The sequence below is a fragment of the Serpula lacrymans genome, assembly GCF_000218685.1.
Source record: "Serpula lacrymans var. lacrymans S7.9 unplaced genomic scaffold SERLAscaffold_5, whole genome shotgun sequence".
Taxonomy (NCBI): domain Eukaryota; kingdom Fungi; phylum Basidiomycota; class Agaricomycetes; order Boletales; family Serpulaceae; genus Serpula; species Serpula lacrymans.
In genome coordinates, this window is record NW_006763294.1 from 1,930,208 (window position 1) to 1,956,666 (window position 26,459).

Here is a 26,459-nt window from a genome sequence, read left to right on the forward strand (position 1 = left end):
CGCATAAAAACCCACGCTACACATACAGGAATTGTCTCATGAATAACTTGAACAGAGTGAAAGCGGGTGTTTCTTCCAGAAGTTCTTTGTAGTCCATAGCCACTGCAATTTTGCCATCAGGAAGCTTGAAGTCATGTCGTGTAGGAGGGATGTGCGTCTCATCGCGTTCTAGGTGGTTGGTGGATTTCTGGCAGGATAACTATTAGTTGCGAGAAGCGGTATACGCGCGACAACCTGTCGACTGACATGATGAGTGCGATGGGTCGCCCGCCAGGCATAATATGGGACTAGTATGGACGTATGCAGGAGTAGACCAATCACAGTGTTTATGAGCGGCTTGGATGATAGAGCCTCGTGGCCTGCCTATAACAGTATCATTTTAAGTACAAAATATCGAGATATCAAAGTACACACCTCGTGTCCTACCATTGACGATAGATGTCACACTTAGATTGGTGAGAGAAGAACCTAGAAGCATAGAAATCTTACCCAGACACCATATACCAGTAAACGCTATACTCTGCCAGAACCAGTACGATGACCAACACAAAATGCGAATAATTATCTGCCCAGCAGATTTGATACCTAGGCGTGAACCAGCTAGCCATAGAAGGTCGTCGATACGTGTAGCGAGTAAAAAGAAAGCGTAAGTGAAAACGAGGTGACGAAAAACATAGAAAAGACTCTTTGGCGTGTTCTTTTGGAAAAGATGTTTAGGAACAGCATCATGCACATCCTTGAGGGTCAAATTAGGAGGTGCGAAGGAAGGCTTGTTTCTCCTGGCTTCGTACTCGGGACCATCTTGAAATATTTGAAACCAGGCCATCCAGGATGGAATGGTTACTGCTAAGAGTACAGTGACCCTGGAAAAGTGTGCACGGGCGGTGATTTTGTAGAAAAGCGCCAACCCTATAACATTCACATATGTTGATCCGGTAGCGAAAGACCTAGCCAAGAAAGTTGTGTGTCCGAACTTGCACCCGAAGCCCGATGAGAAATAGTCTGAGATCTGAGGGTACACACGCGTGTACTATTGTCCATTCATGCTGAGACTCCCGCACAAAATTATTGAATACGATACCACTGATATGGCAAAATAACAAAAACGAAGCCCGGGTCTGACAGCGTTTTGGTTTGAGAGTCCCGCGAACCATGGACAATCGTAGTGAGGTTAGGGTCACACCTCGGCCTTGCCCGAGACGCGCGTCGCCATACCAGATCACCTCGACGCGTATTCAGGAAACCATACGCTTCATATCTAAAGGCCACAACATACCTCTACACAGAACATCCAGACAACATGGAGACTTCATTTGCGCTCACAGGGAAAGGATATGTGATCGTTGCAGCCGATACTACAGCTGCTCGGTCTATAGTCAAGATGAAGGTGGATGAGGACAAGATTAAGGAAATCAGCCCTCACTTGCTCATGGCATACTCAGGAGAGCCAGGTGCGTCCCGCTTGCATCATATTTATGTCTATTGCTGATGCAATCACTGTGCATTTAGGTGACACCGTTCAGTTCGCAGAATTCGTAGAACGCAACATACGTCTGTACCAAATCCGCAACCTCTATCCCCTTCGTCCATCCGCTGCTGCATCATGGATTCGTCGCTCACTAGCAGACTCGCTCCGCTCACGCAGCCCGTATTCTGTGAACCTCTTGGTCGGCGGCTACGACACGGCGACACATGAGCCAAAATTGTACTGGATCGACTATTTGGGAACGCAGGTGGATGTGCCGTTTGGTGCTCATGGTTATGGCAGTTACTTTGCTCTAAGTTTGCTCGACCGGTATGTCTAATCTAGTCTTTTGTTATGTCCCAAGTCGAGTACATTACATCAGTCATGTGCTTTGTACCTCGTGCGCTTCCTGAACACGGAACACGGGTACCTGGTGAAAGGCGTTTGCTAACCAGTGCTTCCCTCAGGTATCATGACCCTGAAGCATCATTGGAAGAAGGATTGGCCACACTGAAAAGATGCGTGGATGAGGTAGCCAAGCGGCTGGTTGTCAGCCCTGGGAGGTATAAGGTAAAGGTTGTCGACAAAGATGGTGTCCGCGAAGTCGAAATATGATGTACCTTTTCACACCACAACTACTGTATTCTTGACGTACTAGGTCCCCGGGACGAAACAGGAAAGCTTGCTGTCAAATTCCCTACTACACATATACATTGTACGAGGTAACAACTTGGGACGTAAATACGATTGCGTGATAAGAAGTCTGTACCATAGTGGATAATGCATGATGGCCGACGAGTGAGAAAGTTCAGAGCGCGAGTACACTCCCCTCAACCCGATCACCGCCCATGATCCTTTCTGTCTGTTTCTCGCATTGGACTAGATTTCTGATACGGCCTAAATCGTGGGCTCGAGTATCGCTACCTATGCTGCCGGCAGTCTGCGCCAGACACATATAGGCAGTCTCAATATCATCCCTCCTTAATCTGGATCCCCATATGCTCCCCATGTACGTATCCACCAGCCGAATTTGCTGTAGATTCGGCATATCCCCTAAGGAGAACATAGCAGCGATCGGAAACGGGGACAAAAAGGTTGCCTGTCCGATATACAGAGTACGCAGGGTAGGGATTAAAGGGAGAAGTGGGGAAACGACAACCCTGAGGTCGGGTGCGCAAAAGGCGATATTTGATAATTTTATGTGCTGAATATTTGACCAACCTTCGAATGCTCTGAACAAGAGCATCGAGACTGGAGCAACGATCTAGAACACACTATATTTATTTACTTGTACAGTCTAAGTCCGGGAAAACTTACAGCTGTGGAGAAATGATGTTCAGGGTCTGGTCCTGTCCAGGTGAAGGACTCTGGGCTAAACATCGGTGTGAAAGGAAGGTAAGTGTTGGATGGCTTCGTGTATTTATCTACTCACCTTATCAAACGCAAGGCATCGGAGATGCAGTCAAGACTTGTGTCTCGCGCATAAGAATGTAGTCGTAGAGACAGACTGGTTAAGGGAATCATGTCATTTTCGTCGAGGCAAGCTGAGGCGGCACTGTGATCTTTTATCCTTTGCAATGCATCTCTCAGGAATTTGAAGACATGGAAATCACCGCTTTTCCCAGTAAAATCTAGAGTGATGGACCGTGGAGCGCATGGAAGCGAAGACACCTTCGAGAATTGTGCTAGTTGGTACAGAGAGCGGAAGATCAGATGTTCATAGAGTATGAGCTGGCCAATTCTGAAAAACCCCGGGGATGCACAAAGAATATTGCTGGGAGTAGGCTCGTTCCGAAGTGCGACAGCGAGAATGCTGAAAATCAGCTCCACAGGGAGAATTGGAAGGGCCATACAACTGTGACACTGTGTGAAGGCGAATTTTGAGGCTGAGACTCAGATTGCACCAGTACTTGCGGCCCCGTCACATGGGAGCACTGGTGTTGCGTCCAATCTCATCTTGCTGTGAGTATGGTCGGACTATTCCGGGCCGTATGCCGCTGCGTGCTCCGGCTCGGAGTTGCAGCGCTGCAGATTTGTTCTAGTAGAAATTTGGTCAGTTTGAATTCTCGCAGTCAAAGTTTTAAATTATAGAGTACCATGGTAAGTTAACGCTGGACAAGGAAGAGAACTCAGCCCTAGAAGCACTTGGCACCACTTACACTGCCACCTCTCCATTCGCTACGTCCATTATCGAACACTTACACAGTATCTTGGCCTATACATATTATCTTGAGATTGTTGCCTCCTGACTCCTGGGCCCCGGCGTTGGAGCATCCGTCGGCTTCTATCCAAACTTTTTCGCGATGCCATAAGTACAGCCTCAGCAATTCAATAAGCAGCGAAAAGTCCCGTCAAATGCGGGACCATTAATCGGATTTAAATAGCGGACACAACAGCAATGCGAGAACTAGACTGAACATGGAGTGGAATGTCAATGATGAGAAAAGGAGATCCGTTCAACCAAACAATTGTAAAACAAAGACCAGATTTTTCCGAGACGGCACCAATAGTTGGAATAGTGCCGACGCATTTAACCTCCGTATACGTTAGACAAAAATGAAATCAATATGTTCCCTGGAATCGGAGCAGCATGAATCTAGCTACGAAACAAAATACAAGGGCAAAAAAACAACGCACCTCTTTAACATAAAAGTTGGCACGGTCATACTGGTTACCAACATCGCTAGTCACTATCCAGATCGAGCTATCGCCCACTTCGTTAATATAATCATGGAGCCTGGAAGTTAAGATAACCTTACCACTTCCGTCATCTTCCCTCGAGCCTTGGAAGCAGCGGCTCGATTGGATGTTCTTCCAGATGGAGCAAAGCTCAGCGTTGCTTGAGACGATTGAGTTGACGGTTTAGACTTCGTGACGGCCGCCCTTTTGGCCGGAGTTTTTTTGGCTGCCGTACTAGGTTGACTACCGCAAAGATATCAGAAAAGCGGGAATCTAGAAACTGAGCTGAAGAAAGATTCACCTGAGTACTGCGGCACGATTAGTCCTTCTCGCAGTTTTTGGGGGTTCCTCTTCCTCATCGTCGTCGTCGTCATAGAGGTCTATTATTTCCTCATCGGATTCTGGAACGACAGCTTTCTTGCCACGTCCCTTCGCAGGTGCTTTTTTTGCGGATGCTTTGGCCGCTGCAGGCTTCCTTGCAGTAGTTTTCTTGGGCCGAGGCTCGTCAGACTGTGCTTCGAAATCGGAGCCACCGGCAGCGTCCACGTCCATCATCATAGAATCGACAGATGCAGCGTCAGACTCATCGCCCGTCGCTTTTGCCTTGCCCTAGAAGAAGATTGATTAAATCAAGATTATAAGTTAGAACCGGTAAACTTGCCTTGGCATTGGATGATTTTCCTGTCCTCACTTTCTCGATGTATTCCTTATCCTGTCTCTCTTTAGCTTTGAGAAGCTTTCTCAACAAAGTAAGTTTTTTATTATTGTTGTAAAGGCCACAAACGTACCACATCGTCGAGATCACCCTCGTTAACGTCTCCGTTAGCTGCTACCCCTTTCATTAATGAACGTAAAGCAACAGATACATGCCTAAACATCTCAACCATCAGCTATAACGACAGACAAGGGGAAGAACGTACGATTGGATAGCGTGAGGATCATCTTTCTCCACGAACATTTGGATAGCATCTGACATGCCTGCTTCTCCCAATAGTTGCAGCTCTTGGGGAGCCAAATATTCCCTTACAAGCGTCTGCACGCGTACCTTTGAGAGTTTCTCGGATATCGATAACTCAGGATCATCAATGCTGAGTTCGGGTTGATCGATAGCCACTTTGGCGTTGCGGGCGGCCGATTTCTTCGAACGGTGAAAGACGAGGACATCACGAGGATTAGCAATGCGTCCTTGAAACTCCTGACCGAACCGTATAGGGTTGGACATTTCGCTGACGCCCGTGGTGTCGACCTGCCACCAAAGTTACTATTGAACCAAAGAACTGAAGAGTTGGCTTACCTTCAGACGAACTAAAGGTAGCATCCGGGGAAGTTCTTCTTCTCCGTCCTCTACTGCCCTAGCATTACGTTCGTCCCAGAGTGCATTGGCTCGATCAATCAATGCATTGACCTAACTATCATCAGCTTCTTATGCCATAACAAAGCGATCACGATCACCCTTGACTTCAAAAACTTGGATATTGCCATTTGATCACCAAGGTCAAGTCCCTCCTCGTCGGATACTTCACCAAGGTGGATGTCCTCCAAGACAAAAGGCCGTACTGTCCGCAGAGGTATTGGCGTCAATTGAAATTCTTTGCCTTGTATTTGAAGCAGTGCGACATGTCTGTTAAATCAGTCAGACTATATGCACATCTTATAAACATGAAGGATTACTTCTCTATGGCCTCTCCATCTGCTAGCGACGTAGCTACGGATGAGCCAGGTTGCGTGATGAGATACGGTTTTCCAGCTACAATCTCAGGTACTATTCGACAATCGTGCTCGTGACCCCACACGACTAAGTCAATGCTGTCATCAAACATGCCCTCTGGAACGTACTCCTGAGGGCCGTGGCGCACACTGCGGGATGCAACTCATAAGCCTTCACAGCCTTGACCTACACGACTGCCTTACCGGTTCTGATGCAGAAGTAATATATTGAACCACTCGTCTTTGTTCCTTGGCATATACATCCGTACACGATTGCTCCGGAGCTCAAAATGCATTCTCTGATCTTTGACATTGCCAACTCCATAAAGACCTAGCTGTGTGTTACCTTTGCGTAGGAGGACCGGGCGTACTGCAATCCCAGTTGATTCTGCATCTTTGATAGGAAGGTCAAATTTTCCCATGTAATTCATCAAACCAGAGACGGATAGGACATCCAGGGCACAGAGAGCACCTTCCTAAAGGACACTATAAGACATTGTTCCGGATGAATAAGGAATACTCACTGGACCAGCGCCTTGGGGGTCATCATGATTACCGTGAATTGAGAAAACCGGGATACCGACGTTGAGATTTGGGTCCTCATAATTAATAGCTGGGAAGCTTCCAGATGAAATAGTTGGATGAGAACGTCCTGACAGTATATTGATGATACTCACTTGAAGCCCTCTGCTTTACCTTCTTCCGGATCACTCAAAAGTTCTACTTGGACTGGCTTATCGCCTAATGTGTATTCTCTAAGGAGAGCAATGACTTGGTATAAACAATCCCTGGATGGTCTGTTTTCATGGAAAAGGTCTCCAGCGAGAAGGATGAAGTCTACCTATAAACCGACAGGTTTGGTGAGCAAGACGCCGCACTGCTCGCAGACTTTGACCACAGTAATGCTTGCAGGAGAGCTATAGATGACTAAAATTACAAATCTGCACTTACATCATATTTCACTGCCAACTGCAAAATCTCGCGGAAAGTGTTGATCGAGTCTTGTCCTCGAATAGGGTCTCTTTCCAAATAACCGATGTGATTGTCTGTTGCAAGCATAATACGAATGGTGTCGTCGGGATCTTTACGCAGACATAGTTTGGTTAATCAACCATTCCATTTCTTTGGGATGTGAAGCAGTATTTACTGACAGGCATTTCGAATGGTGGGTGGCGGCGGTACAGAATCTCGCTCCTGACTTGGTTGATGGGAGTCCATCCTCGAAAATTTTGCAGAAAATGATTGAAGTATCTTGTGTCTTTAATCTTTACTATTTCCAAGGACTAAAACAAAGTAAAAAGACACGGCAAGGAAAAGAGCTGTAGAAAGCAGAAGCAAAAGGCGCGTCGCGTTCTTGTCGCGTTCAATGGTCTCGGTTACGTACACGGTCACGGTTACATAGCCTCCGTGGCTCTGTGCTGGCGGTGGCTGCGGTTGCAACACCGTAAAGTACGGGATTCCTGTGAATTTTTCTTCGTTCTTCCCCTTTCTAATATTTGGAGCTGACACTTGGATTCTCCGCCTTATCTTAATTCTAGAGCATCACTGTATACGGAGGTCAAGAAACAGGCCCAGCTTACTAGAGCCGATAGCGACAACCCAACATCAAACCAGATTTCACTCTTAGAAAAAGCTGCTGTTGCTGTTCCATCAAACGTCCGAAAAATGCCCCTTCAACATGCTGCAAAAGCACAGAATAGTAAGATGCTTGTGGTGAGCCTAATTCCATCATATCGCCCGGGTCATATCACTGAGCGACTACAATGATTAGACAGGGACCGTCACATTCTATCTCGTAGCTGCATTAGCGGTGTGTAGTTTATTTTAACATTCAATTACAATCCACAGTACTGATAATACTCTCCTTTGAAAGATGGTTATGGCGTAAGTGCCTCTCCTCGAGCCCCCATCCCATCTAAGGTTGACTTGGTTGATAGTAACAAATGGGTCCTAAAAACAACCGCTGCACCACTATTTTTTCTCCTCACTCAGCTTCTAATCGCCGTCATACTATTCCTTATCTCGCATGCGACTGGATTATTGCAAGTCCCATTATATATCGACATGCAATTATTCAAAGGCTTGGCACCGATGGTTGGTCTGAATGTTGTCGGTCTCAGGTATCTTGCCATTTCTTTCTCAGCAGAAAAAATTAGGAATAGCTGACTATATTATTAAAACAACAGTTTCAGTAACTATACTCTCAAATATGTCGATGCGTCGTTCTACCAAGTTGCCAGAGGGCTTGTACTCCCTTTCACAGTCTGCACGTCCTACTTCCTCCTTCAGTCGCGTCCATCACTGCGGATTTTGGTTTCCTGTTCGATCGTTACCCTTGGGTTCTTTGTTGGTGTGTTCCTTGACGGCACACCCATCTCGGTCATTGGTGTTTCTTTCGGTGTTGCAAGCTCTGCTATTACTGCCTTGCACTCTGTTGTTATCAAAAAAAGTTTAGATGTCGTCAAGGGTAGCGCACTGCATCTCTCTTGGTACACCAATCTACTGAGCATTTTGGTGTTGGCACCAATAATGGTGATTATGGGAGAACTTCCATCGGTCATGGAACTATTGTTCACACCATCCACCTTCATCACAGCAGAAGGAGAGCTCACCCCCTTACAAACCTTTATGTGGGGATCATTAATCACCGTAAGTCCATCCGCACCCTCGCAACCAACCACGCACTGAAGTGATACTCAGGGTATTCTGGGTTTCCTGATGAGTATCGCAAGTTTGTTGTCCATCAAAGTTACGTCTCCAATAACGCACATGGTTTCATCTGCGGTACGTGGTGTGGCAGCCTCGCTTTTGGGAATGTGGCTGTTCCATGATATCATCACTTCGTGCGTCCTTTCCTTGTTTTAGCTTGACACATTCTTTCTTATCAGTGCAATCCGCTAGTGGCCGTGCATCTTCGATAGCTATTATTTTAGGTGGTTCGATCTACTACACTTGGGTAAAGCACATGGAATCTCGAACGCCCAAATCTGGGGAGCGAGATGGATCAAAGTATGAACGGGTGCCGTTGGACGATATAGAATCGCAGAATGACTCTACGAAGCCCGAGTAGATGAATTTCTGATGTGGTTATGGTCTCCAGGTGACAAACAGCTGTTTGACGCCGCCAGATGATGTCTCTTTGTTTTGTATCAGCATTGCCTGAACTATGAACATGCTGTCCAACGTTCTTTGATACCCACTGTACTGCAGACAAGTAATTTAATAACGACAGAAGCCGGCCTTGCACACTACAGGAATATGAATGATATTGAAAGTGCAGATAAACTCGAAGTTACAGAGACAACTAAGACCACACAATACATACAACAGGTGCTTCTAACAGGCTTCTTATCTTATTACAAACAATCGTGATACTTTCGAAAGATAACAGGTACAACCAAATAGAAGATATTCAACAATGAGACGCAAATGCTGTAGTAGCTGAACTTCTTCCGGCACGTTCCAGACTTCCATCAACGAGCTCATAAGCTGGCTTGTACCGAGGCTGATTAGATGAATCTGCGTGGTTTGTGTGGCCATTCATAGCAAGCGGAACTGCGGATACGTGACTCGATTCGGTGAAACAGATTGTACTCGGGTCGGCGGCGATGATCGTGAAGGACGGGAGAGAGGAGTTGCCTGACGGGGTACCCGAGACAGGAATAAGGAGCGCAGGGTTAGGATAAGTATTGTATGTCGATCCGAGTGATGTGAACCTGAAGCAATACTTTTGTCAGACTCCCGAAAGACCGACGAAGTGCAACATATCGGTGGGAAATAAGGCTTACCCTTGATCATACAGGTTACAATATGGGATATCGAGTGCCTTCAGGAAGGCCCAAATATCAGAGTACGACCAGTTTATGATGGGGTTGATGCGCTCGAATACGGGCCAACCAGGGTCCGTCATATTGCGGTGTGAGAGTGTAGCTAGCAGACAAGAGAATAGGTTGAATTCGCAACAAAAACGGTATATGCTTTGATAGAGACATACCACCATGTGGATCGCTTCGCCGAGTCCCAATCAAGATAGCTTGAATGTGAGGAAGTCTCTCTTTGTAAATGGCTAATGCCCTCCTCATTCCTTCACCTCCCCGCGACATGCCAACAGGCTGTGACAAGGGGTCCTTGATATGGCCGTTGCCATTAGTAAGACCCGAAGGTGTACCGGGTATGCCTGGAGTGACGCTTTCCACGGGAAGCCGGTTTGAGGCATCTGAAGATGGGGCACAAGTATATAGGTCGAGACCATAAAGCCTAGAAGTCTCTGTAATGAACACTTCAAGCTCCGGGAATGGTGATGGGACGGGAATGTAGATCGCGGGGACTGGCTTTAGCCCCTGTGAAGCTCCCACACGGTGGGCTAGGGCTGCTGCATACAGGTGCAGCAAGACTGTACCTAATGATGAGATGAATAGCCAAACTTGCTCAGTGTCTCCTTGGTCAGTGTTCAGTAGCATTTTACGTACAATCCTTTCCTCCATTGAAGCTCAATGATATGTGCTCCTGTCTTCATCAAACCCCTCCATAAGCTTACCACTACATTTATGTTTCGACATGAAACTCACCCATAATGGTCCAACACCTGATCAATAACATCCAGCGCCTCTTTCACGAGTGGAGCGACCGGTTCTTTCGAGTGCGCCAGGCCATAAACCTCTTTTGCTATCTTCTGGCCATCCATGATAATCGATGTTAATGGAATCTGCTTGTCGCAGAGAGCGCTATGACCTTGTGAGGATTTCACTGAGGGCTACCGCTGTGTGCGGATAATGAAGAGCTATGTATTGAGTAGCGCTTGTGACTTTTCATGAGCAAGTGGGAAAGGAAGGTGGGAATAAATAGACACTTACATTCGGTTTTTGTCGGTTTCCTTACTCAGATACAATCTAATCAGTGCAACGTGCGTACTCAAGCTTCAAGTTTTGATTCGCAGAACGCACTCTTATCATTGTTATCATAGCGTTTATAGCAAACAAGACACTAAAACCTTAGCTTGTACTTTGATCATCCATGGCCACCGTGATTCTCGTGACTGGAGGCACTGGCCTCGTAGGAAAAGCCATCCAACATATCATCGACACTGAACCAGAGGGATCTCGGTTTGGAAAGAGACCAAATGAGACTTGGATATTCGCAAATTCTCGCGAGGCAGATCTCAGGTGAGCTTATTGAGATTCTATCTAGTCAGATCGCACCAACATCGCCCGTAGGGACCCGGAGGAGACAAAGAAGTTGTTCGAGAAATACAAGCCAACTCATGTTATCCATTTGGCTGCTCTCGGTACATTATCTTATCATACTATCATGATTGACATCATGCTGATATATCATCAACCTAGTCGGAGGGCTTTTCAAGAACATGAAATACAAAGTAAGATTTTTGCTTCTTTGGCTCTCGATTAGCTCACCTAACTAATGTATTACAGCTAACGTTCTTGCGAGACAACATCCTGATCAACGACAATGTCCTCCACACATCGTACAAATTCAACACCCAAAAGGTCATTTCCTGCCTCTCCACTTGCGTTTTCCCCGACAAGGTTGAATATCCACTTGACGAAAACAAAATCCATAGCGGACCACCCCACGAAAGTAACTTTGGCTATGCCCATGCGAAGCGGATGGTGGATGTTCAGAATCAGTGAATTTATGTCCCTCTGATCAGTAACTGTTGTTAACCATCCATCCCTCAATTAGTGCATACCAGGAAGAATTTGGATGCAACTTCACATCTGCGATTCCGACCAATGTCTTCGGTCCACACGATAACTTGTGAGTGTCTGATTATATTTATTTACACTGGGCTAATTCGTATCGCAGCGATCTAGAGGACTCGCATGTCATCCCAGGCTTGATCCATAAATGTTACCTCGCGAAGAGTATGTCCGAATGCCTTTCCTAATCTACAGCAAGAATGCTTACCCTCCATCGCTTTCAGAGAATGGTACTCCCTTTGTCGTGTCTGGTACAGGAAAGCCCCTCCGACAGTTCATCTACTCTCATGATTTGGCGAAACTATTCATCTGGCAGCTTCGCGAATACGATGATGTTGAGCCTGTTATTCTCTCGGGTGCGTCTTTTTTGCTAAGTCAATCGTTGTAAGCTCTGACATACTTCATGACAGTTGGCGAAAACGAGGAGGTCAGCATAAAAGAGGTCGCAGATGCTATTGTCAAAGCAGTCGGTTTCACCGGAGAATATTCCGTATGAAAATCTACTTTCATATGCTTTAGTGAGCTAAATGGCCTGTAGTTCGATACAACTCGCGCAGATGGGCAATTCCGCAAGCCAGCATCAAACGCCAAGCTTCTTGGGCTTATGGGAGGTTTCACGTTTACTCCTTTCGACAAAGGTCCGTACTCTCCTCATCTTGATTGTCAAATCTATGCGCTCATCAGTATCATCATATTTTCCCTAGCTCTCGACTCAACTGTCCAATGGTTCTTGCAGAACTATAACAATGCCAGGACAGGGAAGACCAACTAACGGTGTCTTCGAGCCAAATCGATTTATGAAGAAGTACATTTCGTAGACCAATTGTATTGCGTGTTGTATGAATCATCCTGATTTTGTACTCCGTGGTTCGATACTAGTAACATTCAGCGACTACCTTGAAGAAATCTCAACAGACAGTCGTTCTACAGTTGTAAATCCATGAATTATCTTATCACTTATACGTACACCAACTACTTTCAGGGGAATAGGTCGGCACTGAAGCTGACAACAACAAGAAAAAGGTAACAACGGTCGAGAATATGCCCCTCTTTTCGCTCCAATCAACGTGCGACTGGAGTTATGATGACAACCCATTAAGGATCGCATGTTTAGTTCTGGTCCTCAACAAGACTCTTTGAAGCCAGAAGATCTGCCTCAACCATCTCCTTTACGAGGGAATCAAAATCGACTTTGCGCTTCCACCCAAGAAGGCGCTCAGCTTTAGCAGGGTTCCCAAGCAGAAGTCTGCAAGTATCCATAGGGATAGTGAAATGGACATAAAAAGGGACAAGGAAACTAAGTCAACTTGATCACATATGAATAGTAGATAGACGCACTCTACTTCAGCTGGTCTGAAATATCTGGGATCAACTTTGACGACAGTCTTTCCAGTCTTGACATCAACACCTTCTTCGTCAGTGCCAGTACCTCTCCATCTGATTAGAAAGAAATAATGTAATGTGATAAAAGATCGAGCGATGTTAAAGAACAGCGAAAGGAACTTCAAGTCAACAATGGCTTTCAATATAACACGAAGAGATTACTAACTGGATCTGGATGTCGAGTACGCCAAATGCCTTTTCGACGTATTCACGTACCGGATGTGTTTCACCCGTCGCCAACACAAAGTCTTCGGGTGCAGGTTGTTGCAACATGCGCCACATCCCTTCAACGTAATCGCGAGCTATCCCAACTCATCAGTCCGAATGCCCTGTATCACTTTGACGGAAAAGGCTCACCATGTCCCCAATCACGCTGAGCATCTATGTTTCCGAGGTACAAGCACGACTGCTTGCCCAAGGAAATATCTGCGACAGCGCGCGAAATTTTTCGCGTGACGAAAGTCCTGCCTCGACGTGGACTTTCATGATTAAACAGGATACCATTGCACGCATACATGCCGTACGCTTCTCTGTAGTTGACCGTGATCCAGTATGCGTAGAGCTTAGCAACACCGTAGGGCGATCGAGGGTAGAAAGGAGTGGTTTCGCTCTGAGGAGTCTCAACAACTTTACCATAGAGCTCAGATGTAGAGGCCTGATAGAAACGGATATGCTTTTCGAGACCACAAGTACGGATAGCGTCGAGGAGACGGAGCGTTCCCAGACCATCCACATCTCCCGTGTATTCGGCCATCTCGAAAGACACTTTGACGTGTGATTGGGCGCCGAGATTGTAGATTTCTGAGGGTTTCACCTGGGCAATGATGTAGACGAGATTGGTACTATCGCTCAGATCACCGTAGTGCATCTTCAATTTGATGGGTCCTGTGGTTTGGTCGATGAGATCATCGAGAACAGAGGCGATGAACAGTGAAATAAACTCACGTTCATGTTCATCTGCATAGAGGTGCTGCAGACGACCAGTGTTGAAACTGGATGAGCGACGAATTATTCCGTGTACTTCATATCCCTTCGAGAGCAAAAGTTCGGTACTGCGATGGACATCGATTAAATGTCTAGACTGAGTGTTAGGACAACTTACAGATAAGATCCATCCTGCCCGGTTATCCCTAGTCACAAAGCATGTATTGGTAAACAGAAACCGTGTTCACTGGACGCAAATTACCTGAGATAAGTGCTACTTTGCGTTTTCTGTATTCTTCTGGCGATGGAAGATTGAGCGATGCAAAAGGGAAGGCAGCATCTACGACAGATGAAGACATGTTGGAAGGTAAGAGGCAAGAAAATAAAAAGCGCGCGTCAAGAAGATGATCTGAGACTTGTATTTGATGTTATCGTGATATCGTGATGGCGTCTTCAGTGAGTTTGAGTATGTAAACCTCCAGTCGCTGTAACGATGCGGCGCAGCAAATAAATGATCGATAGGAAGGTTTCCACAGCATGCATTTGGAGCGTGTTCGCCAAGACATGAAACACGAGTACCCCAATCTCTGATATCTCACGACGGCCATCGCTGTAGCAGTCTTCAGCCCAAGGATGGCATCAATCTCATGATAAAAATATTCAAAGTCTTTACAACACCTATACTTTGCTGAGACAAGAACTTAAAATAAAGCACTAAAAATGGTACAATGTGTGCTGAGAAAATAGGAGGCTAAACTAGACAAAAAGTTAACCTCTACCGACGATGGGGGTCGAACCCACAACCTTTGCCTAGATCATAGGAAGGCAACGCACTGCCATTGTGCTACGGCGGCGTTGTAAACTCATAAACACAGATGCCTATGGCGTATCAGCCCTATTCAGCTAAACTGAAGCATTGACGGCGTTTATCCTTGCGTTTACTCCTCAACTTGAGTTTGGAGGTTGAGCTGCAACACTGGACAGCACAAAGCTTTGCTCGCACTTCGACACCTGGGTAAGAAAGCAAATGGTATACGTGTTGCGTACTCATCCAATGTCCGCAGCGGCCGATGTGGTCGTCGTCGCCTGCTTTACAGTGCGGATGCCTCTAAGAAAAGGTCTTCTCTTAATTTTGGGCTATCAGCGATGTCAGCCTGTTTCCTACATGCTTTCATGTCGTACCAACAACGTTTCGCCCCTGTTAGCACCTCTGGAATATCCGCCCTTGCAGGATGGATATAAGGCAGTGAATGTAAGTGGTCCCGAATCTATCTTCCTATGTTGACCGCAGAAAGGTTCGCAATTTCTGTTGTGGTAGTGATTATCCCCGGTGAATGAGTTGATGCATATGGTCACTCTGGGATACAATCCCAGTGTCGAGAGCAACTGAGGTTTGTTTGTGACTTATGACGATCATGCTCATTTCATCCGTCTGCACCAAGCACCGATCCCCAGTCCCCGTTCCCGACCCAATCACTCCTGGTCGACATCGAAATACACATTATTAACATCAAGGTTACCGTCCATCTTAAGGACTACTACTTCATTTGACTACAATACCTAATCATAGATATGACATGCATTTTTGTTGTGTTCTGAGGTTACGAAGAGCTTTCCCACATGAAGAACTTTGTAGCATGTTAGTGGTCATTTCCTTCAGGCGTGCAATGTACTTACTTGACTCACACGAACGCTCTTTTTAGGGGTGTCCCGCTGAAGAATAAGGATGTCACGCGCTTCGTCATTGTTTTGGATTGGTCAAGCACAGACGACTTTCTGTGGCACTTTCCCTAACGTTGTTTCATCAAAATAATTCACTTACAGATATGCGACTTGTCGAACTTCATCATGATGCTCAACAAGACTGGCTGCTGTTGTAACTCGTTTTATGATCCCTGACTTACGCTGCATGTAATTTGACATAATACCCGAACTTGTCGTGACCTACATGATTTTTCTTTCTTCGCGGTGAATGGATACTCAGACCGAGGGTTTAGACGTTTACGCCACGCAGAAACTACCACGTTTTGCCGATAAGCAAGGGAGTGTTGTCACTTTCGAGGTAATCGGATGTAATTCTCGCCGGGCATAGAACATATGCTGAAACATTATTCTATATTCTACAGCATTCCTGATAGAGGTGGTGGGTGACACACTAGGTGCAAGCTGTCCATAACTCCAAGGTGATAACTATCACCCTCAGTTTTTTTGTTTACTTAATGTCCTCCGAATACTCGTGTAGATGTATGTGGTAGGTTCACTATGCATAGCTATAGGGAGATACGCTACTTCCATAAGCTCATGTAGTACGTTTAACCCAGACCCCCTAAGTTATACGGGCACATGGGGACCGTTTGAAGGTGAATCGCTGGCTGTATGATTCATGCATTGGCTTTTGAGATTATTATTCGATTAGTGCTATCTTATTTTAGGTCTTTGGCTGCGATCGCTGTAACCTCATTCGCATCACAATCGCCCGAAGCATCGGTGTGCGAGTATGTTCGTGGGAGGCGACCAGGTTTCTATGTTTGTATTATTCGCTCTGCAAGAGAGAGAGCGTATGGAAATCAGTTGAGTATTTTCGTTAGTTCCTATTAATGCTCTCTTCGTCCAAGACATATTATAATCATCTGGTCCTGGTCCAGTCCTGATTAGTTCGTCGAAGATAATGGTAAGGCAGAGTTTAATTAATGATTTTTTATCTATTCTACAAACAACATAACTTATCACATCAAGCTTCTATGATGTCCCTATGCAATGGCTAACAGAGCAATTCAGCGAGCATACAACATGGATTGGCCAGGGAAAATTTATCCAGTGAAATTATATCATACTCTTTACTCAGAGAGGAGGTTGATAATTTACGAGATCTGCAGCACAATTTTAAGACTACACTGGTATGGCTACCATATGAGGCAGGTGACTTCCTATGTTATCTGTAGTGTTCACCTGAACCAACTTCCAACCCGCCTCGTTCAACAGATTCACAATCTGCACCAAGGTCCTCTCCATCGCATTGAAGTGCACGTACATCGAAAGATCAACGATGTAAGGTGCGATATTAGCAGCCCCCATATTTGCGAGAAGAGGCTCAGGAGGAGAACGAAACTTGAAGTCGCCGACTGTAGTTTCGTCCGGGCACGAATATGGTATTATGCTGTCGATCACCAGTAGCTTCGTCTCCGAACTTGCAGCAGCACGAAGACGTCGAAGAATGCGGGTGATATATTCGTCGGACCAGTCGTGCATGATTTGCTTGAGCACAAAGACTTTCACATCGTTCCTGGGCTGTACGTCAAAAAAGTCATGTGCTGTATAGTGATAGTGTGCTCATTGTCAGGAAACTTTTATCGCGAAGCAAGAAGGCATGGATGGTCTCACACTGATATTCGATACACCCAGTTTTCAGCGCTTCTGGAAATATCTGCTCGCAATGCTACCAGAGGGGAAGTGTTGAACGTGCTTTGAAGGACTAATAAGCTATGCAAAACGTACCTTCTGGCCTTCTACAACTACCGAGGGCCTATCTTGCACGATGTACTTCAAATTAGGGTAATTCTTTGCCAAAGTCAGACTCGAAACCCCTATCCCTCCGCCGACATCCACTACTACATCTCCAGGCACTAATGAGTCCCAAGCAAAACCTAACAATGTCCTCCCTTTAATATATCTCTGCAGTGACTGGTGGGGTGTTACGAACCTTTAAGGATGGATTCTACTGGTTGAACGCTGTTGACACCATCCATAGCAACACCGAATCGCTTGAATCGCAAGGTGTTGAATGGTTGTTCGAACCAAGACCAGACTCCCTTATCATAATTAAATGCTCGCATCATAGGGGTATTAATAGGTCCGTCGTCGAAAGCTGTCTTTGAATCCTGTAAATGTTCAACAGCATATCCTGCACCTTTGTAGTCTTCGTCTGTGCTATTTTCAACATGCAGCAAATTGGTCAATAAATGAGCGAAGCACTACAAAAGAGGAAGGCACACCAATGACCGATCAGTGCTGATAATCCGTTAGTACCATGGTGCTTTTCCAGAGGCCTGCCGCAATCGTATTTATCCTCAATTGAGATCTTTGAAGTATTTAAACTGAAGGGAGAACTAACTTTTCGAATAGCTCTGAGACAGACTTCCCCGTATCGCAGACAGATGACAAGCGATTGTTGACAAAGACATCTGGTGCAACCTCCTTGAAGATATGGTACGTGGCAAGATACCGCAAAAATCGCGCTGGATGATGCGACCGCAGATATATCTTCAATTAAGGATATCACAGATTGACATTGTGCTTACAGAGTTTAGTAGAGTCAACGTTGGCCTTACTTGCGATATCCTTGACGTGTAGTCCCTATGGCACACATACAAACACGATATGAGACTAGATCAGAAACATCGATCATAATATCATCAGACTTACTTGCGGCCCAGCTTCACGAAGAATTTCGACTGTATTGGTTTCTATCGCTGCTCTGAGACTTACAGGAAGATAATACTGGAGTTATGATCAACGTTTGCGGAGACCTTAAAGGAAGCAATATATATACCGAGCCCATTGCGGCGAATATTGAGGTCTGTGGTTGTTGAACTGCTGCAATCAGCTGGTAGGCAGCGGAAGTGATCAGAGTGGCCGCCTGTTCCACTGCAGCACCTTGCACCGCTCTTTCTTTCTCTGGTGAATATGCATCATCGAGGGACGGAAAAACAGCACCCCGCTCTTCACAACTACGTTCGATTGCATCCACTGAATCAGATATGATTTTAAGGAGGGCACGCAGAGGGGAGGTCATGGTTATGTGTAGGATTGAAGGCTCCGCTTTGTCAGCGCTTTAAGGTGTACAGGAGGATCTGATTATTTGGTTACCATTCCGACGCAGCAACCTGGCATGTCAATGATATTACTATGACGGCCGATATAGCGCTGATACAAAGTCAGAGTCTATCGAGCCTCAAGATGAGTGTATCAATAATGTCAGTAGTCGGAGCAAGGGATCAAAACGATTTTGATTTTGTATATAATTACTTCGCAGTGATCAATAACCACTTTGATAGCCTATGAGCTGTCATTCTTATTACTAGTCACCGCGGGCATGGAAGGATAACTAACAGACAAGCCGGTAGGCCTATAGGGTGGTGATTCATGCACAAACTACGGTGGATGATTGGTTACGGCTCAACTTTCGAGCCCGGCCAATGTCCGGCATAATATTTTTCAAAATCCGATGTACCTTCAGCTATTATATTTGTATTTAGCAAAATTCGAGCAAGGCCTTTGATGGGCGATCAACGAAAATACATTTTAATTAATTTCTTTGATCCAGCGAGTGTGATTTGGGCAAAAGCCAGTGTGATGAGAGATCGAGCGAGCGTGCAATTCAACATGTCAACATAGGATTTCAAGCGATACAGTAAGTACATGTCATGTAAAAAAAAATCCCTCTCAGCCACGAACACGACTGGACATGATGTCAATCTCTTGTGATGTTCTCATCTTTGTAGCCGAACTCTGTGAAAAAAGAGGTGACATGAGATGTAGTAGAAAGGATCCATCAGAAAAAGAAAACATACTGCTGTCTGCAAGGAAGGGAGTCCGAAATATACACAATACTGGTTGCATTTGTGCAACAAGGGGAAGTTGTCTAACGTCGCCGTCCAGTTTCCTTCGCCAAAATTATCGGCAAAGTCTCTGGGAAAGGATGAGAACCAACCACATGGAGGTAATAGAGCCTTACTTGGTAGTGATAACCTGGCAGTCAGTCAATATTCCACCGGACCCTGACAAGTCAAATGTAAGTACGAAAAGGAAAGCAAAAGAGACTAGCTTATATTAACTTACCTTGAAAATCTGAGATGAACACAAGGCCTTGCGAGAAATGATATTGAGTGTGTTGTGCGAAGCATAGGAAGGTTGCAATCTCCAGTTCAGGCGGAGCAAGTTTGTGCCGAGGAGCTGCACTATTGTTATTGATATACTTCACGAAGTTACCGTTTATCTTCTCCTCGAGAAGATAAACGGCATTACGCAACTCTCTGCTGTCTTGGGGGATGGCCAAAGCGGCGTGGACGACTCGAAGTCGGGGGATTGCCGGGGGAGGACAGTCAAGGGGCCTTCGAATAAGCTTGTCGTCGACGAAGTTATAAACTAAAGCCAACAGGCTTGTTGCCCAGTAAAGGCAGTTAGCCTCGTCGAGCATCTTCATTAGCTCATCCTTGATGGCCAGTCGTTTGCGCCCGCCTGAAGGACTTGATGGTGTACCACTCTTTTCGGCTCCCTGTACTGTTTCTCTGTAAAAGCAACGTTTTGCTACTATAGCCTCTACCTGTAGAATATTTTCCTCTGCTGGCAGAGCTTCAGTTAGATCATATGACGCTGGGTGGCATGTCTTGAAGCTACCGGCTGGCCCCAGCATTGCTTTTGAGCTGCAGTCAACTGTTAAAGTGACTAGAGGGCAATTGACCTTGCTCATGACATCGAAAGGGACCCGCTTCTTTAGAAGCTCAGTGAATGGGATCGAAGGGACGAGGAACAGGACATAGATTCCTATGTCCGTATTTACTTCACTAGCACGTTAATAGATGTTTTAGATAGAAATATAGGTTGACTTACATATCGGCTTTGCTAGGCGTCGAACATCTCCTTGTGCCTTCATGACACGCTCAAGAACTGCCTTGTCAGGCATGCTGAATGGCGGGATATTGGGATTAGTAGCAGCCTTGGAGAAAAGTCTTGAGGGCAGTGATTGGCTGCTAGAGCTTGAGGGAGTGAGGGGGCGTAGTTCAGACGTCTTGATGGAGTGTTTGCTGTGGAATAGGCTTGACATTGATGCTGTGCTGCGTGTATTGTTACTACGACTGTCATATTCACCCTACATGTGGTAAGTATCGTCTCCAATAATGTGAGGGCCATTGGCATACCTCCTCTGACACTGGTGCTTTTGAACGCACAGATACCGACTCACGTGCGGGGATGGAAGATTGGCCTGGCGCCTTTCGCACACGAGTCTTTCTAGCTCGTTTCCCACCACGTGTTGCTGCAAGGAATATCTAGTAAGGCCAGTTGCTGTAAGTATAGCGCAGTAAAAGTAAGTAAAATGTATAACCTTGTCCATCGGACCACCAATATCATCATCGTCTGACGATATTCCGGGGCTCTGAACCTCTTCATTGCGTGAGCGTGCTTTGGCATGCCTATCTTCTTCCTTCCATAGCAAGACATCTTCAAATTCCTCCTTTGACACCAAGAGAATGATGGGAACTTTCACGTTTGGTGAAAACTTGGGCGTGTTGTCCTTTGCTGATGTGCGGAAGAAAAAATCGTGAAGGACCAGCCGCTCAGAGTATTGATGAGGCTCTTCGGGGTCGTAAATGAGGAGTAATGGAGCCTTCAGCATCTGTAAAGACTCGAGTGCCAGCTGATGGTCACAAGACCAGACCACCCACAAACGCTTCAGGTGTTCAATCACTATGTTGCGTAGTTGGCCACATTTAATAGAGAGCGGTACTGTAATGTCTCGTTCAATATTCTCAAATAATAGTACATGTGAGTATCCTTGAAATATTGAAGTACCCAAAGACTCACCCCAACCAGCTCTGTTCCAGATTTTCCTTCGTCCTTCACATGATGGAGAGCTATCCGGATTGTGACTTGACGTTGAGGAGCTACTGTTGATGCTAGCATTTTCGTGCGGTGGTGGGCGTGGAATGCATGGTTCTGAGTATATCCTATGGCTTGGGAGACGCTATCAGCACTGACACTAGCAGACGAGGGGATAAGAGGGGGAGGCATAACGCTAGATGTAGCATGTCCCACCCCAATATGCTGCCTAGGGAATGACTGTTCTGGGATTTCATAATGTGTGTTTGGTAAGTAACTTGAACACGCACAGGTGAGCTGGAAATTTTACTCACCGCCACGTTGTGCGGCCGAAGAAGCCTTGACAAGAGCCTGGCGCGAGTCGGCATCAACACCATGTGCCCGGGAAGCCACTTTCGTGAAATCTAGATTTGATCCTTAACATATACATTGAATTACAGAAGACAATCAGACATACCGACAATTTCACCAGATATTGCACTGGTACTATGACCATGACGTTCTCCAGTTTCCGCACGCTTGCGCTGATAATGCTCGACGCAATCTGAACAGCAGTGGCGACCGGTCCCATCCCTACCCTTGATATACAAGAACCGGACAGACTTATCAAATTCTGTACGACAACGATGACAACTTTTAGTTGGTGGGCCTTCGATAGTGGGTGTGAAGTCCATGGCGGCTAATTTACTTACTGTTCTCCCCCCATTCCTGGTGTAGTTTATATGGATCCTTGAAGATGAGTTGTAGTCCGAATGGATTCGGGTCGAGTCGAGTCAAATTTGAGAACTCCTCGGCACAAAGATAACAATGAGGACTTTGCCAATCTGAGTGGCTGGCGACTCACCAATGGGCCATCCTCGAACAACACGCGGACAAGGATCAATATGGATATGTCAAAGCTGGTGATTGCAAATTGACATGAGGAGATGGGAGATCTTCGCGGAGATAATGTCAGTGAAAACAAATGAGGAAGAGGCAGGCACCGGTTAAATGAATTGCGTGCAAACACGATCTGATTAGCCTTACGGTTTTGTCTGAAGTGCGTATCCAAGTGTCTATTGAGCGGATCTTCCATATCCTTTCTGCCCATAGGATCACTTGAAGAACTGACTCCACTGCTTACACTGAACAGGCTGTGGATCAAATAGGAAGTGTACTATTGGACTGTGCATCCTATAGGTGAGTGTTCAAATTGCAGTGCCCCACGTGCATCAGCCAAGTGCTAACACTATCCAGGACTGTCAACGCCCTGCAGGCCATGCCTAACCCTCAAGGTACCAATGGGTATAAGGTATCCCCTGGTAGGCTTGCATAAACGACACTCCAAGGGTGTAATGCTCACTTTCTGTCCTTTTCTCACAGCTCCAGACATTTTAATCCGACCATTGGTGGAACAATTCGTCGCAGATGGATACACAAATCCAGAAATTGTCACTAAACTCAAGGACTACTATGACACGGACCGCTACTCATTTTCGTAAGCCTTCTAGCTGTAATACTACAATACACTGACACATTTGATTAACTATAGTCTCGCTTTACTGAAGAAAAAACGGATGGTTTGGGGCTTGAAGAGTGCTCGGGGCCAGGCACACTCAGTTGATAGTGTGGGGCCTACCATTGAACGTGTTCGTGAGCGGTTCCCTCACCAGGGGTCACACGATATGAGAGTGACTTTGCGACAAGAGGAAAGGGTGATGGTGCCTCGGTAAGTTGTTTCACTTTTCACACAGTGGCAGTCACAAGGACGTTAGTATACTAGGCAGGTAATACTAGACTACATGAATCTACACCATCCAGACGAAGTAAAAGGACGTCGAAAACGCCGGCTGAAGCGTAGTTATTTCTGGACAGCAGGTGTCAATGAACTGTGGTGTTTTGACCAGCATGATAAGTGGAGACGCTTTCAGCTTTTTTTTCACGTTGGACTCGAGCCCTTCTCCGGCTATGTACTCTGGCTCAAAGTCTGGTGGACTAACCATAATCCGCGTCTGATATGTGGATGGTATTGTGATGTCGTGGAGAGATTGGGTGGTGAGTCTCTTTCTCCGGTGTTTCAACTGCTTGGCTGCCAATTGCTGACTTATACTAGGGATGCCTCTAATCACACAAAGTGACCCCGGCACTGAAAACAATGGTATCGCAAACGGCCATACATTACTTCGTCATATGCAAGACCCGGCTTTAGACAAGACCCTGCAACATACGTTCAAAGGATCTCACCGGAACATTAAGCCTGAGATCTTTTGGGGCCAATTTCGAAGACGTTGGGCGCCGGGATTTGAGGCTCTCCTTGACTGGGGGGTCAACGAGGGCCTTTATGATGCTGACGATGCTCTTCAACGGTTGCGTATATCCATTTACCTAAGCAAAGCGGCCACAACTGACACAAACCTGTAGACTAGTCTTCCACTATGTATTTATCCCCTGGATACAACAAGAACTCAACTGCTTCATTGAGAGGTTCAACGGTTCAAAGCCCCGACGAAACTCACACAAGTTACTACCTCATGGACGCCCTGTAGATATCTTCAAGAACCCGGAGCTTTTTGAGTCACGCGATTTTGCTGTAAGTTCATAGTATCATTTCCACTTTGTCATATACTTATAATACATACATCTACAGGTTAAGGTGCATCCGCCGTATCTAACAGAAGTGCGAGACAAGTATGCACCACCCGATCACCCTGTTTTTCATCTGGTCCCGCCGGCCTTTTCGTTACAGGCACGCACATTCTGGGATGCTGCCAACTACCCTCAAGTTGGCCGAGAAAACATATGGGACATCTATTTACACTTACTCCAGCAGTTCCGAGATCAGCCAAACAACATGGAGTTGCGTACTGTGATGGCCCTTTCAGTGAACTCTAATGAGGAGGATGAGTCCGAATTCATGCCAGTCATGGAGCTTCCACCCCACCGGCAACGGAGGCGCGTTGTAGGAGATGCACCACAGAACACCGGGGGCTACTCATCTGACGAAGCTGATACAGATTTTGAGTATGAGTGGACAGACGACTCGGATTAGCTTAGGCCTTTTAGTATGTGTTCTGGTCTTTCTTGTTTTCTTGAAATGCACTTTGGATATCAAATCATTGTATTGTACATAGAATAGCTAAATACAACAATGAATGTTTCTATGGAATCATGCTTTGGGCCCGAGAACTTGAGTTCTGGAATGCACAACTGTGCAGATGCTGTAAGGAGCAACTCACACCGAGTTTATTTGTAATTTAATATGGGAATTGTACCTTCCAGTCTCTTTGAGATCTCCTTGATCTTCCAAGCATGTGAGTACAATGGGATTCCATTGTGCGTCGGCGGAGACCATTGTTTTGGCTTTGCGTTGAATCATTTGGTTAGTGCGGGCTAATATGAGACATATGACCACAAGAAAGAGCTGGAACTGACTGTGCATTACTGTATTGGCGTGAGCATGTGGTTGACGCGAAGCTCTTCAAGAATGTGTCGCCAGAATTGCATGAAAAGATTTACAGTGCTGTCTGAACAGCTGATTATTCCGAGATCGTGAAGTACACACGTGATGTTGATTTGTTGGACCTTAGCTATTGTTCTCACGCATGAAAATTCTGCAACTCTGTCAGACTGCCGTGTTTGTAGATCTCAATAATTGTCAACTATGGGCTGTAAGTCTATGCTGCCTCAAGCAAACAGCTATAAAAGGTACGGGTGAGTTCACAATTATCATCCAGACATACTTACCTCCTCCTTCCAAATTGCAATGACTCAATCTCCTCCCCCTGGTCGTTCAAACTCTTCCAAGCAGCCTGAACGCTCCGTGAGTGAAGATTGCCTCAGCGACGAGGAAGAAACTATGAGTAAGGCCTTCTCATGTTTCTGATTATTGCACTAACTTACGTGTACCTCCAGACATCCTCCTTTCTCTCCTCTCATCCGTAACCTTGAGTAGGAGCAACGCTATGCTCATGATGTCCGCTGTTCTTGGCAGTGCCCGCCCTTCAACTCCATCAAGTCCCATATACACCAGCTCTTCCCCATCTTCCTCAATAGTTCAAGGGTCGCTTGCCGCCAGCTCTACTGTGGTATCTGGTCCTTCAGCTGCTGCTTCTTCACGCACTCCTGCTTTGGGTGCCGCCGCTTCTCCGCTTACTCCTGCTTTGGGTGCCAGTGCTTATGCGACAGTTTCTCCGATCACCACCAGCTCTCCTCTTTTCACCACAGCACTTGGCTCACTCGCTACCCCTGCCGCTCCACCTGGAGGTAATGTGCCAAATGTCTCACAGGCTATCACTCGCACATACCTCGGCCAGGTTTATGAGGTTCCTGATGCTGGGACAGCTGGTCCCTTCTATTTGGTCACCAGAGGACGTAGAATTGGTATCTTTGCTGCGTGGTAAGTGACCTTTGACTCGTCGACTTCGAAACTGTCTCATCTCTATTTTCTCAGGCAGTCTACCTCTCCTCTCGTTATCGCTGTCAGCCGCGCCGTTTTTACTCGCTGTCCTTCTATTTCCGCCGGTATCACAGCCATGCAGAACACAATCGAAGCGGGTGAGGTGGAGATCTTACCTTGAGGAGAGGGGTTGTCAGTATATGTGTAATACTTGTAATTTCTTGATGTATTTGGACGCTTGAAATCCTATGTTGACATATTGAATTGCACGCTCGCTCGATCTCTCATCACACTGGCTTTTGCCCAAATCACACTCGCTGGATCAAAGAAATTAATTAAAATGTATTTTCGTTGATCGCCCATCAAAGGCCTTGCTCGAATTTTGCTAAATACAAATATAATAGCTGAAGGTACATCGGATTTTGAAAAATATTATGCCGGACATTGGCCGGGCTCGAAAGTTGAACCGTAACCAATCATCCACCGTAACAAACATCATCATTTCGTCCGTTTTGGTGGCCTGGCTGGGTCACTTGAAATATTTTTAATATATTACTTTGTGGTATATCGACTATATTTTAACGAATTTTTTGAGTGACAGCTGAGATGGTTT

General features: G+C 46.0%; 12 protein-coding genes across 12 annotated transcripts; 6 read left to right on the plus strand and 6 right to left on the minus strand.

Annotated features, from left to right (window-relative positions):
- Positions 1 to 72: 72 nt before the first annotated feature.
- SERLADRAFT_463952 (uncharacterized protein) lies at positions 73 to 1,145 on the minus strand (the record flags this gene model as incomplete). Its single annotated transcript, XM_007316783.1, has 4 exons — positions 73 to 187; positions 247 to 363; positions 415 to 422; positions 490 to 1,145. Coding segments are annotated over 4 exons (576 nt in total), but the record flags the coding sequence as incomplete, so codon positions are not given.
- Positions 1,146 to 1,226: 81 nt separating this feature from the next.
- SERLADRAFT_463954 (uncharacterized protein) lies at positions 1,227 to 2,689 on the plus strand (the record flags this gene model as incomplete). The annotated part of the gene is made up of 3 exons (XM_007316784.1): positions 1,227 to 1,451; positions 1,510 to 1,795; positions 1,933 to 2,689. 3 exons carry the CDS (start codon positions 1,301 to 1,303, stop codon positions 2,078 to 2,080), a joined length of 585 nt encoding a protein of 194 aa, XP_007316846.1.
- Positions 2,690 to 3,828: 1,139 nt separating this feature from the next.
- On the minus strand, positions 3,829 to 7,199 carry SERLADRAFT_447817 (uncharacterized protein; the record flags this gene model as incomplete). Its single annotated transcript, XM_007316785.1, has 15 exons — positions 3,829 to 4,039; positions 4,103 to 4,169; positions 4,225 to 4,387; positions 4,446 to 4,753; positions 4,806 to 4,880; positions 4,933 to 5,014; positions 5,065 to 5,390; positions 5,439 to 5,549; positions 5,597 to 5,765; positions 5,816 to 6,001; positions 6,056 to 6,327; positions 6,376 to 6,472; positions 6,529 to 6,692; positions 6,803 to 6,933; positions 7,003 to 7,199. The coding sequence occupies 14 exons, from the start codon at positions 7,067 to 7,069 to the stop codon at positions 4,149 to 4,151; spliced, it is 2,172 nt and encodes a 723-aa protein (XP_007316847.1).
- Positions 7,200 to 7,292: 93 nt separating this feature from the next.
- SERLADRAFT_463960 (uncharacterized protein) lies at positions 7,293 to 9,128 on the plus strand (the record flags this gene model as incomplete). Its single annotated transcript, XM_007316786.1, has 7 exons — positions 7,293 to 7,564; positions 7,623 to 7,661; positions 7,725 to 7,735; positions 7,789 to 7,971; positions 8,038 to 8,500; positions 8,552 to 8,694; positions 8,753 to 9,128. 7 exons carry the CDS (start codon positions 7,517 to 7,519, stop codon positions 8,919 to 8,921), a joined length of 1,056 nt encoding a protein of 351 aa, XP_007316848.1.
- On the minus strand, positions 9,104 to 10,684 carry SERLADRAFT_463970 (uncharacterized protein; the record flags this gene model as incomplete). The annotated part of the gene is made up of 5 exons (XM_007316787.1): positions 9,104 to 9,567; positions 9,640 to 9,781; positions 9,846 to 10,250; positions 10,321 to 10,361; positions 10,420 to 10,684. The coding sequence occupies 5 exons, from the start codon at positions 10,533 to 10,535 to the stop codon at positions 9,264 to 9,266; spliced, it is 1,008 nt and encodes a 335-aa protein (XP_007316849.1).
- A 24-nt stretch (positions 10,685 to 10,708) lies between these two features.
- SERLADRAFT_463973 (uncharacterized protein) lies at positions 10,709 to 12,540 on the plus strand (the record flags this gene model as incomplete). The annotated part of the gene is made up of 11 exons (XM_007316788.1): positions 10,709 to 10,754; positions 10,815 to 11,013; positions 11,065 to 11,135; positions 11,194 to 11,225; positions 11,281 to 11,495; positions 11,552 to 11,626; positions 11,675 to 11,733; positions 11,793 to 11,924; positions 11,979 to 12,058; positions 12,107 to 12,206; positions 12,273 to 12,540. The coding sequence occupies 10 exons, from the start codon at positions 10,865 to 10,867 to the stop codon at positions 12,338 to 12,340; spliced, it is 981 nt and encodes a 326-aa protein (XP_007316850.1).
- SERLADRAFT_414612 (uncharacterized protein) lies at positions 12,494 to 14,427 on the minus strand (the record flags this gene model as incomplete). Its single annotated transcript, XM_007316789.1, has 7 exons — positions 12,494 to 12,814; positions 12,907 to 13,005; positions 13,118 to 13,253; positions 13,309 to 13,836; positions 13,897 to 14,003; positions 14,054 to 14,081; positions 14,138 to 14,427. The coding sequence occupies 7 exons, from the start codon at positions 14,232 to 14,234 to the stop codon at positions 12,679 to 12,681; spliced, it is 1,131 nt and encodes a 376-aa protein (XP_007316851.1).
- Positions 14,428 to 15,158: 731 nt separating this feature from the next.
- Positions 15,159 to 15,886, plus strand: SERLADRAFT_463978 (uncharacterized protein; the record flags this gene model as incomplete). Its single annotated transcript, XM_007316790.1, has 2 exons — positions 15,159 to 15,514; positions 15,579 to 15,886. 2 exons carry the CDS (start codon positions 15,453 to 15,455, stop codon positions 15,667 to 15,669), a joined length of 153 nt encoding a protein of 50 aa, XP_007316852.1.
- A 656-nt stretch (positions 15,887 to 16,542) lies between these two features.
- On the minus strand, positions 16,543 to 18,667 carry SERLADRAFT_414613 (uncharacterized protein; the record flags this gene model as incomplete). The annotated part of the gene is made up of 9 exons (XM_007316791.1): positions 16,543 to 17,186; positions 17,257 to 17,311; positions 17,371 to 17,519; positions 17,576 to 17,802; positions 17,868 to 17,921; positions 17,987 to 18,110; positions 18,174 to 18,228; positions 18,298 to 18,372; positions 18,425 to 18,667. 9 exons carry the CDS (start codon positions 18,665 to 18,667, stop codon positions 16,765 to 16,767), a joined length of 1,404 nt encoding a protein of 467 aa, XP_007316853.1.
- Positions 18,668 to 19,247: 580 nt separating this feature from the next.
- On the minus strand, positions 19,248 to 22,145 carry SERLADRAFT_414614 (uncharacterized protein; the record flags this gene model as incomplete). The annotated part of the gene is made up of 11 exons (XM_007316792.1): positions 19,248 to 19,383; positions 19,446 to 19,563; positions 19,610 to 19,652; positions 19,714 to 20,438; positions 20,481 to 20,743; positions 20,793 to 20,809; positions 20,837 to 20,921; positions 20,978 to 21,268; positions 21,457 to 21,716; positions 21,786 to 21,887; positions 21,929 to 22,145. 11 exons carry the CDS (start codon positions 22,143 to 22,145, stop codon positions 19,318 to 19,320), a joined length of 2,187 nt encoding a protein of 728 aa, XP_007316854.1.
- A 584-nt stretch (positions 22,146 to 22,729) lies between these two features.
- Positions 22,730 to 24,499, plus strand: SERLADRAFT_436488 (uncharacterized protein; the record flags this gene model as incomplete). Its single annotated transcript, XM_007316793.1, has 7 exons — positions 22,730 to 22,772; positions 22,834 to 22,948; positions 23,003 to 23,179; positions 23,234 to 23,505; positions 23,564 to 23,821; positions 23,877 to 24,040; positions 24,098 to 24,499. 7 exons carry the CDS (start codon positions 22,730 to 22,732, stop codon positions 24,497 to 24,499), a joined length of 1,431 nt encoding a protein of 476 aa, XP_007316855.1.
- Positions 24,500 to 25,118: 619 nt separating this feature from the next.
- On the plus strand, positions 25,119 to 26,027 carry SERLADRAFT_414615 (uncharacterized protein; the record flags this gene model as incomplete). Its single annotated transcript, XM_007316794.1, has 4 exons — positions 25,119 to 25,155; positions 25,256 to 25,310; positions 25,363 to 25,846; positions 25,901 to 26,027. 3 exons carry the CDS (start codon positions 25,307 to 25,309, stop codon positions 26,025 to 26,027), a joined length of 615 nt encoding a protein of 204 aa, XP_007316856.1.
- Between the last annotated feature and the right edge of the window lie 432 nt (positions 26,028 to 26,459).